This window comes from Rhyacophila brunnea, unplaced genomic scaffold (genome assembly GCF_057557595.1).
Source record: "Rhyacophila brunnea isolate RB1 unplaced genomic scaffold, BYU_Rbru_1.0 scaffold_17, whole genome shotgun sequence".
Taxonomy (NCBI): Eukaryota; Metazoa; Arthropoda; class Insecta; order Trichoptera; family Rhyacophilidae; genus Rhyacophila; species Rhyacophila brunnea.
The window spans coordinates 2,496,728-2,508,976 of NW_028232827.1; the positions used below are offsets into that span (position 1 = coordinate 2,496,728).

The 12,249-nt window shown below is 33.4% G+C and overlaps 1 protein-coding gene across 1 annotated transcript in view; it reads right to left on the bottom strand.

Annotated features, from left to right (window-relative positions):
• Positions 1–2,141: 2,141 nt before the first annotated feature.
• Positions 2,142–12,249, bottom strand: part of LOC147073550 (uncharacterized) — a 138,360-nt gene continuing 128,252 nt past the window's right edge. Inside the window, exons 3-4 of the mRNA XM_085944658.1 lie at positions 11,767–11,872; positions 2,142–2,271 (exon numbers count right to left, since the gene is read on the bottom strand). Coding sequence (XP_085800784.1) covers positions 2,142–2,271; positions 11,767–11,872 — 236 coding nt within the window. The remainder of the gene's footprint in view (positions 2,272–11,766; positions 11,873–12,249) is intronic.

Below are 12,249 nucleotides of genomic sequence, written 5' to 3' on the forward strand. Positions count from 1 at the left end.
CAATCAATACATGTCATATGTATGTGATTGAATCCCATAGAAATTATTTTTTAAATTATCTTCTTATTAATTATTTTGAATAAATGTGCTCTCGCGACGTAAGCGCTAACGAAACAGCTTGTACATTTGTATGCGGGACGCCAGATATTTTTAAATAATGAGAAAAAAACTTCATATTGAAAAACTCGTCGATTCATGCGAAAATAATCCTATACAATATGTGAAGCGAAACGCGGTGTGTTCTATTTTTTTAAACTTTCGAGAGATGCCATAGATGGTGCTTATTGAAATATGGGAAAAGATCGTAAAATTATGACAAAAATACGATATATATGTCTTTGGGCATATTGAATATATTATTATTTGTGATTATATAAATACGTCAACATGAAAGTAAAAATTATTTTTCTTAAGAAGGTAGGCTTTAAATAATCGCCTAGTATGGAGTCTTCGCCACTGCCATTGACTGCATCCAACGCAATTGGTGCGTTGCGCATCAGGTGGCCAATATAATTAGCATGTTATTTAAATGTGGTAATTAAATATTAATTAAAAGGTCCGCAGCGAATGGGATACAATACATAATACTTACTAATTATTATTAAATTATGTGGAATAAGTACAACATATTGTTGTATGGTTTATTTAATGAGGTTACTTGTTTTAAATTTTAAAGCCTGCATTTTAAGACAAAAACATGACTTTTAAATTTTTAAATGTTAAGCTCGAGCTAAGGTCATATCAGAGAGGGGAGGGGAGGCAGTTGCCCCGGGATGATTTTAGGGGTCGAAGTTATGCAGTTTGTTCGCAGTCGAGGCCTGAACAAAATTTAACCATACGTGCGAGTGGGTAAGCATTCTATACACGTGTGAACTCCGCACTGTGTGTTAGAGTAAAATACAAGACAGCTGGTTGTATGAGAGGTTGTTGGACGTGAAGCCGGTAAATCTAAATTTGACCGATGTCATCAGACAAATACTGCAATTATGTATCGCTTAAATAATTTATATTTTATTGTGTGAAATATAAACATCTCTGTTATCAATGCATATCACAAATCTCATTATTATATTTGAATGTGTTTAAATCATATATGTGACTGTATAAGAAAGAAAAAGGTCTTAAGTGACTTAATAGACAGACGAGATTTACCCGTATTTTTGATTACCTACTCTAAAATAATCACTAAATTTGATGGTGCGAAAATGCACAAATATTTTTTTCAATAAGTAATTTTTCTAACTAAATACCAATTAATATTAAATACCATGAACAAAAGGTGGTATTTCATTTTTTCCATATATATTTTTTTTAATTTTGATGAGAGAGCCTGAAGAAACCAGTTGTCCCAGCGGGCCTATTCTAACATACCACTTAACATTAAAATAGAGCCAATTATAATAAATATATCACATTTATCACTTTACGTATTCTGGCAGTTAATTGTGTAAAAATTTAACTGTTTGAACTGTTAAAAGGTGATATCTTTTAACAGCGCCTCTATTGGCCAAGCTAACGTGAAATCGAGACAGAGTGTGTTAATTTTACATATTGAGTTTTTTGCTGCAATCGCAATGACATGACTAAGAAAATTGTAGGTTATGTCTTCAAAACTCTTGTGTTCGGCTCGTTGTCAACTAGATGGCGCTCGTTCGGCTTTATCCGCTTGGATTCGGCTTTACGAACATATCCGAATTTGACCGACATGTCTACCAACCTAATTTTTTGCCGTATTATGAATTAGAGATAGCCGCCGCTGTAAAGAATACCTTCCGTGCTAATTAGTAAGAATAAAAATAACGGAAACGTGCTAAAGTGAGTGCCGTTAAGAATAAAATAGCATGTCTCACGTTTCCTTTGAAAAGTCCTTCCTGAGCAATGTTTCTTAAATCAAACAAATTGAGTGCATCAGTACGCACACTATTATAATATAATGCATCAATAAACTCATTATAATAAATGGTATTACTTTAAAAAAAAAACTCTGTTTTTTATCTGAATCCTCACTTATAAAAATAACATTGAAAGAAAGTAGGTACTATCTCCGTTCTGCATTTATACGTTTTCGCCAGCTCGATTATCTATGACGGTTCTGCCTATCCCGGTAGAACCCCGTAAATCCACTTGCACAGGTGAGGTGTTTATTGACTGACCTGCGAATTCGGAGAGTGGGGCCTCTGCTTGTCGGGGAGGGGGTCCGCGCTCCCCCCTCGCAGGCCTCCCTCGTACCCGGCGCCCCTCCGCGTGCGGTTGTACTTTCTCCACGCGGCCCTGGAAGCAAATGAAAACGTCTTTAGTATGATTGTGGTTACAAATCTACGTAGTCTTTTCGGCGACAGATACAAATGTTTATTATGAAAAAATACAAATAAAAAAGCACTCCAAAGATCTGAAATACAAATTTCTTACGAATTCATAAGTAGGTGATGTTACCACTTGAAAGTAGACATACATACACAACGAAGAAATCGACTAATTCATGCTCATCTTATATTCTTGTAAATGCAATATTTTCGATTAGTTTATTTTGAGATCAAAGTCTAATTTTTGGAATCAATAACGTGGTACATTATAATATGTGTAAGTTTCCCCAAGAGTATCGGATATTATAAGTTTATCTTTGACTTAAAATAAAAAATATTTTTCTTTTTAATGTTTTCAGATACCTACATATTTATTAATTAATACAGTTGAAATTTATTATCTAAAAATGTCTCAAATTGCCGTATTATTGCAAGATTTGTACCGGACAAACAACCACCGGACAAATAAGAATACGACCTAAGAAAAACGTTGTAATAAGCTTTACTTGATAGAATATTGTCGTAAATTACCGCCAAAATACTCGCCATAAAATGCTTTGTCTGTGGACAAAATAAATATAGAAAAAAAAACAATAAATTATCATAATCATTTTTTTGTTTGAGAAAAACCGGAGAAGCTTAATCTCTTTCACAAAACTATCAAGAATAAAAAATTATAAGTAGTTTTTTTGTGAAAAATAAAAAAAAAACTGTTTATCTCGGCAATAAAAGAAGGCTTGTGTAACGAACACCTGTTTTCGGTGAAAATGGGCGGCGCCGCAGGATGACAGGGGTCCGCGAAAAAATGAGTCCCCGGACTATTCGTCGACGACAATTCTTTTTTGATCTGTGAATGGTAAAAGTAATTTTGACCTAGATTTACCGATCCTATCCTATCATTGATAAGATCCGTGAGACGTGGAATACAGAGATATCTGGAGAGAAATAACTAGGACTAGGGCCTATTCTCAACATCTTTGGCTCTACATATTTGCGAACAAACAATCTCATCTATGAACCAAATAAAAAGTAAACTTAGAAGCAGAATGGATGAAAATTTATAATCATGTCTTCAATTAAAAATAATTACAAGATAAAAAGAACTTTTATATACAACGTTTTTAAATTTTCTGTTGAATTATTATGCTCGAACGTGTACTGATATGAAGTAAATAAAAAACATACAAATAAACAAATATAGAATACTGAAATGTCATTTTGATTTCCATAGTAACGCATTTATATATTAATAATTTAGTTGCTAGGACCACCCACATAGCAACCAATAAGATTGGATTACGGATTTCTTCCAAAATAACTTTTCATACAAAACAGAATTAACTAAAAATGAATTCAATTCTACTTAAAGATGGCTAAAAGTATTAAAATAATGCATTGGCATCGTGTTCTGATATACTTATTCTAAATGTTTCAAATGTCTAGCTAGTCGGAAAGTTAGTTAAAAATCGATTTCAAGATTTGTACCGGATAAACAACTACCGGACAAATAAGAATATGAGCTAATAAAAACGTTGTAATAAGTACAGATATAGTAAAGCTATCAAAATCGATGCATCGACGCCGTTCTAATTATTTTTTTTATTAAAAAATATTGAACTTTTTTCCTTTAAAAATCCATATACATATGTATATTACATATGCGGCTCTCCTGTACCTTTGTTATCCTGTTTTCTTGACAATTTAGCTCTTCTCACTTGACAAACTGCAGACCCCTGGGCCAGGCCATTACATTTAAAAGGAGTCATTATTATAAATAGTGCAAGACACGAAAACAAAGAAGGAAATCTTTTTGACTTGCCACAATTTTCCTGCTGAGGTTGATATTAATTTATGCACCATTCGCATATTGCGTTCGCGTATTCGCATTTGCGATTCTTGTTGTTGGAGGAGACGGCTGTATTTGGGAGATGACCAGGAGGTTTATATGGAGTGTCGTCAGGAGGAGAGATGATAAGTCAATGGTCAAGTGGTGGTTGCTCCGATGGATGCAGGAGCGAGTTTTATTTGTCGTAAAAACAACGTAAAGAGCGTTATGTTAGGAATACTTATGTTATGATATTGTCCCGAGGTCCGAACTCGTGGAACAGGAGTGACATACACGAAGCTTACTGATCAGTTGGAGATTATGATTGATACTAATAGGTATTTAGACTGAGCAACTAATCAACTATGACCTGCTAATTATATGTATGTATATTCGGTAAATTGCGAGTCCTTGTTGATGAAGTTTACAACTGATCTGTTGGCCTCTGCAATATTGCACTGTCACGCGTGTAGAATATGCTGACTGTAGATGCGACTATTGTGCGATAGCTTAAATGATTTTTTAATTCTTACACTGTCGAAATAATGCTGAGAAGGCCCGGGGTCATTGACCACTACACATATTATATTTGTAGTGTTCGATGTCCAACACTACAAATTATCACTTTGGGAGTCGTCGATGTGTCGTAGGTTATGGTGTTGAGGATGATGATGATGACGAAGAAGTCGAAGATGTATGCAGGAGCGAATTTTATTAGGCGTAACGGTTAGAATAGTATGTTACAGCAGTTATGTTACAATACTAAACTTATGATAGGTACGGATCCGAGGTCCGCATCTCGGTACAATCAGATATTGGGTGAAGCGATATAGAGACTGCGATGGTAACAGACTGGAAATGTACATTCGAGTGACATTTTGATAAATCATTATTCGTAATTTATACAGTCGAAAGTAATACCTAAACATATTATTCTAGTATATAATTATATTGAACGAGTCAGTGGTTTAAATACGAGTAGCTGTGAATATGTTTTATTATAACAGTCATAATATAATATGATACTATGGGAATGGATATTAGACTAATTTTCGGTAATAAGTTGTTTACCGGTATATGAGTCGCTGGGAATGTATTATTGCGGTTGAATAATTTGATACATTAAAAAAAGATATTTGATCAATAATATACTGACAGCTACATATTTAATTATTATGAATATATTTTTTTCATTAATGTCAATTACCTACAGTTACAAGTCCTCTCGGCATGTCTTTAACATGTGGCAAAATGGACAGTGAATGCAAGTGATAGAACATTGATGGACGTTTTTGAGATGAAATACTGTAAGAATATGCTCCGAATTCCTCATCCAGGATACGCTCTCAACTTTAAAGGGAATATGCACAAGCATTAAGTTTTTTTTTAATTTTTTCAATATTGCCCCTATGAATGCCGATAATCTAAAGAAACTCATCTTCTTCTTCTTGTAGTGACATACATCCTCCTATGAACATCGGCCACCATCAGTGTTATTTTTGCTCCATCATCCGCTACCCGGCACAGTCCTGTGAATCTGCACTAATTATTGCAAATATTCTAAGCTACGAAATACGGTGTCATTCTCGGCTACGTTTACCATTCATCACTACTTGAGGAATGCTCCAAGTTTATCCTCTCATAATGTGGTCGTGGTATTGAACCTTTATAATAATAGGTAATTGTATCTTTACATTCGGCTGTATGGATATTATCCGTAACTCTATCCGACTGACTTTTTCTTAGGTATGCTTACATACTGTAGCTTAAAATTTAGAAGGGATCTTTATTTAGCTACATATTTTTTCAGACTTATACGCGGCGTAAATGTGAACTCTGCCATTCTTGGTGGTGTTGGCTTGTGTGTCTCTGATAATTACCTTAGGAATCGAGGGCATCCGTTGTTTGTTCTCCCAAGGTGCAGAACTAACCTGCCATTAGTAATGCCAATTGGGAGGGCAATAACCATGTTTAATGAAATCGCTTCGGATATTGATATATTCCATTTACGTAAGAGTGAATTTAGGTGGACGTTGTTTTATAAGTTTTATAGTTAGATAGGGTCTATCAATGTTCACTCTGTGTACTTCCATCTACTTTTATTTTTGTTATCTTATTTCATTTCTTTTCTTATTTTATTACTTATTGTATTATTAACTCACATTCCTCTGTATTTTTATTTTAAAAATTGTTAACACTTATTTTATGTCATATCGTGAACGCTTTAAATTTATAATTTGTTATGTTCATTATATGTACAATACATAAATAAATTTGAATTGAAGCTTTTGTTTTTGATACTACGCATAACTGTTCGGTTATTTTTAATGTTTTCACCAGAGAGACTGATAATCACTGAAAAGATCATAAGCTGAAGAGGCATTAAAATAATCTCGACTCGCTGGTGTGACTATGTAACAGTCTTCACTCTACCAATATCCCTCAGACCATGGAGCGAATAGCTGAAGTAATGATCATTGGAACTAAGTGAATTTTACGTCCCAGATAATAACTATGAAGTAGAATTTATTTTTATTTTGCGACGGAAAGTTGTTGGTATTACAATGTATTAGTCAGTAGATATCTTGCAAACAAAGAAATGCACTGCCATCTGGCGATGAAACATAAAATGTTATTTACATCTAAAACACTCGCCTTAATGCGTTTCTTTCCATGCGAAAACCACGAACAATTGAGAATCTTGTACGGTTTTAAGAAAATAAATTGTACTTATATTAATAAGAAAACATAACATCATTGCGCAATAGCGTTGTACTTGTTCATGATGATCATTATCCGTTTGAAATACTTATTTATATATTAACTATAATATACATTTTGATATAGCTTATGTACCTACCTCACTCATTAATGAAAACTATATTGTCGAAAGTCGTTGAATAAAATTTATCCTATTAATTTTTATATACACCATTTAAAAATAACTACAAGATAAAAATAACTTTTTATATACAACGTTTTTAAATTTTCTGTTGAATTATTATACTCAATATGCTCAAACTTCTACTTGATATGAAGTAAATAAAAAACAAACAAATATAGAATACTGAAATGTCATTTTGATTTCCATAGTAACGCACGTTTATATTAATAATTTAGTTGCTAGGACCACCCCCTTAGCAGCCAATAATAGTCTTTTACTTTTTTACGGATTTTTCTGAAATAACTTTCCATACAAAACAGAATTAACTGATATTGAATTCAATTCTGCTTAAAAATGGCTAAAAGTATTAAAAGAATGCATTGGCATCGTGTTCTGATATATTCTTAAAGTTTCAAATGTCTAGCTAGTCGGGAAGTTAGTAACAAATCGATTGCAAGATTTGTACTGGACAAACAATCACCGGACAAACAAGATTACGAGCTAATAAAAACGTTGTAGTAGATCAACATTTCAACTGTTTTTTCTCTACAAAATTAGTTTCACTTTTTTGCACAATTACTGTAGATATCCTGATTTGCCTCGCTAAAGCCTAGGGATCCACAAGCCCAGTTGGAAATCACTGAGTTAATATAGTAAATGAATCAAGCCGTCCAGTATTTAAAGTGTAATAAATATATGGAGATAAACAACTCAATCCGTGTCAGCATATTGGTCGGCGATATTAAATAACTGACCGCAATAATTATAAATACCTTAATATCCATTTCCCGTAGTGTCCAATTATGGCAAAATATGAGCCACGGTGAAATGTTCAACGAAGAACTCGTCATTTGATTAAATGTTACACGAACTCATGTTTCACGTACTGCGGCGTACGAATAAGTGTCCTGCGGTGAACTGTTTACGTAAAAATTTCCGAATACGATAAATCTAGGGGCTATTGGGGACTTCACTGCATTTAATATTAAAAAAAAATGGAAAATGTCGATTTGAAGAAGATGGCGCTAATTCGAAATGTCAAAACCCACGTCAAATCGTGACGTAGGATGCATTCAAAAACTATGAACGTGTGAACATGTCGATATATGTTTGTAAAATCTGCTGATTGAACAAGGTCTGCGTCGAAAATAATGAATATTGAATATCGGAGTCAAAGCGAGGGCATTAATTAAACCGGATGGGTGTTTTTTGCCTTCCTTTACGTAATCTACCTAGCTAGATGTTTTCAATTTATTTTCAAAGTTTAATTTTATGTATTATTCAGAGTGTAAGTAGTACTTTATATTAGCTAACGGGCATACCATAAATGATTAAAATAGCTAAAATATATTTTCAAAGAATAGGAGGTTTAGTCGGGGCCGGATTTCCCGTTAAAGGTGTTATAGCCCAGAGTCGCCAAATTCGTAGGAGGCCTCGGAAAAAGTAATACTTTCAACGGAATAGCCAACACGAAAGATCATTCATTGCTCACATTGTCACGAAATGAAAAAATATTTGCAAAACACCATTAGCCAAAATCGAATAAATCCACCTGACCTAATGTCACGATAAAATAAAAAGGTTTCTTTATAAACTATTTATATTATTTAAGGAATAATTCACAAGATTTGAGAATGTAAAAATATGACACCCGACATGACTTGAAACCTGTGACCACTGCAAGAGATGCCGACTAACTTTCTTCAATGCATGCTCACCTTTCATTCTCTTGAAGCTCGTAGGTCACTTCTGCTCTTAAAGCATTTTTCCCTGCTCTCGCGTGGTATAGTTTCCAATCCCGATATTCTGAATACTTTTAATTTTTATGCACTGCGTCTGGTCGCAGCCATGACTTATTTTGGGTGAAAGCTATGAAATTCAATTTTATTGTTTAATTTGTATTTTTTTATTATTGTTTTTTTTTTCCTCTTTTATAAAATTATTTTTTGCTTTGTTTTTTTTCTCTACCTTGTTTTTTCTCTAGTTATTAACTTGTAATTTTTATTCTAAATGTCATGTTGTGAACGTCTTGAATTAACAATTTGTTATGTGCTCAATGTGTCTTTTTTAAATAAATAAAAATATACGTATGGTCAATAATATTATAGAACGTTACATTCTCAAATTTTGTGAATTGAAATAGTTAATTAAATGCTGAAAATTTAATATAGGTATCTTTATTACCACATTTTTCTTAGCTCGTATTCTTGTTTGTCCGGTGGTTGTTTATCCAGTACAAATCTTGCAATCGATTTTTAACTAACTTCCCGTCTAGCTAGACATTTGAAACTTTTAGAATATATTAAAACACGATGCCAATGCATTCTTTTAATACTTTTAGCCATCTTTAAGTAGAATTGAATTCATTTTCAGTTAATTCTGTTTTGTATAAAAAGTTATTTCGGAAGAAATCCGTAATCCAGTCCACTATTATTGGTTGCTAAGGAGGTGGTCCTAGCAACTAAATTATTAATATATACGTGCGTTACTATGGAAATCAAAATGACATTTCAGTATTCTATTTGTTTGTTGCAGAATAGCAAAAAAAATGATTTGTTGACAATTGTCTTATTTGTCCTAAATTATTAATACATATAATTATCAAGTTTATATTATGATTCAACTTAAAATTTAAAAACGTGGTATATAAAAAGTTCTTTTTATCATGTAATTATTTCCTATTTAAATCATTCCTATCACCGCCGTATTAAAACCTAACGTAAACGCATGCGAGTGATTTGGTTTCTAATAGTGGCATGTCGTTAAACCAATCTAGCCGTGTAATCCATGTCAACCCTCACTCTAAGCACTCCCTATTCAAACAGTCTAACTTAACCCTGACCTCTAAAAAGGGCTTACTGTCCACCCAAAGGTGGGAGACCACAGGCCTATCCCAAACTCGGCGAACTATATAGAATGTTTCGGACAGAATGTAAACAGAGGCAATTTATAAATATTCAACGTTCTTGTGAGAATAGGCGGCATACAGAGATGATACTTATGTGATACTCAATACGTAAATGAATATGTAGTATGTACATACGTGAGCGAATTGGTGACTTTAGATTAGTCAATATGCCCAAATTTGATTATACATACACGAAATAAAATGGGCACTAAGTGCCCGAAAATAGGAAAAAATGTCAGTATGCAAAAATTTGTATTCATATGCCATCTTTAATATGTCTAAGTGCCAAAAAATATATATGAGGTTATATGCAGGGGCGGCTCTGCCTCAGGGGTTCGTAGGGACCATCCCCACATACCTATCATGTCAAAAATACACATATGATATTTTTGTTATTGCAAATATTATTCATTACGTGATTACATTAAATACTCGCTAAACCCGTCAACATTTTATGGATATATTTATTATTTTTATAAAAATAAAATAATTTAAATACGCACCATTGCGCGATGCTAGTCAGGGTTAATTTATCATTTACCGTGATCAATCTGTCCAATCTCGTTGCCGCGGTACAAATATCGTTCAACAGAGGACTCGAATGCATTGTCGTTAGTATACGCTTACTGGGGATGCATTCAAATAGCCCCGACATCAGTTAATTACATTGTCGAATTAATCTTACATTTAAAAATAGTGATTTATTCTGAAAAAGGAATTTAACATATAAAATTACCCTCAATCACCATCAATAAAAATCATATTAGTATAAGTAGTTTGGGATATAATGTAAAATATGATAAAGTATGTAGGTATATTTAATAATTTATAGGTAAAATAAATCCCACCACGTAAAAATTAGTAGAGCCGCCACTGGTTATATGGATATTCAAAGGTGGCTCTGGGTGTAAAAAACAGCGTGATTATTTTTAAATAGGCACTAAGTGCTGTTTGATTAATATATTGTGTCATTGAGACTCAGTTCCTCGTTTTCAATATAGAGCATGTCATAAACGTATTTCTAAAACATCATTGTTCAAACACGTTTTTCGTACAATGTTTAATAATTATAAATTGTATTTTTTTTGAAGTTATACTTCTTTTGGGGCGTTTGGTAGAGAGTGAAATCGAGAACTGCGCGCACACACTGTTACGAAATTGTGAAGTTAGCTGCGAATTAGTCAGTTGTATACAAACACAAGTTTGATAGTAGAATTGTTCCGTTGCCTAGGCAACGATTCGAACGCACTCGATTGGATTCGAACCACCGAATGTCCGGTTATCAGCCGAACGCACTACCATTACGCCACTATGACACTCCAATCGTGACGATTATACAGTATAATATTACGGTTAAGAATTGTTCCGTTACCTAGGCAGCGAATTTATTATTGTCAGCCATTTGCAATTCATTACGTAAACGAATTATTAAAGAGTGACAGTTGTCACTTTAAAAATAAAAACAACGAGAAATAATTTATAATTTAGTAATATAAGTTAAAATGTATATAAATAAACCAACGGCGTTCCAATAAGCGGCTCTGAGTAATTTAACAAGTTAATTAAGAGCTATTCGAAGAATCTAGGTAATCACAAGTTTTGTTTTTGTTTTGTTCCGCCAAAGAAGTATAACTTCTAATGCGCGTACATAAGTACACGCACCGATTTTTTTCTTCTATTTTTAAATCTATTAAGAAGTTTATAAAATAGTGCTTTTATGAAAAATAAACGAATTATTCGAAAATCCCTATATCTCAGATTCAGCTTTTTGGTACTTAGTGCCTAATTCATAATTATATGTTATACAAAACCGAGAAGGATAAAATAAAAGTATAAAGGGTCTTACCTCAAGCCGAAGTAGAGTCCAAGCAACAGCAGTAGTGGCATAAGAGTCCCAAAGCAGGCCAGGAACACTGTTTGGATGTCGGTGAACCCTGCGAAGAAAGAGAACACTGCGCGACGGTTATTAAATACAAAATAAATCTTCATCAAAACTTTTTCAAATACGATAATATAATAATAATTTATAGGTTAAATATTTTATTCTGAAACTAACGGGGAGTACTCTCAATAATGATAATGATATGACATGAAATAATAATGTATATTATGGGTACATCATGATATATTTAGTTCTGGAGACAACGATAAATATAAACTATTGCCGGCGCTCCATTGGCATGCAACTCCAACAACGATTTACAGTCTTCTTTTTTCGCGTGGAGCACCCCAGATCTGCGGACTATTTAATCCGCAGACCAGGTTCGTTGGATTTCAAACATGTTTGATATTTTACTCTCCGAGTTGCCAGACTTCGTCCGTCGATCAC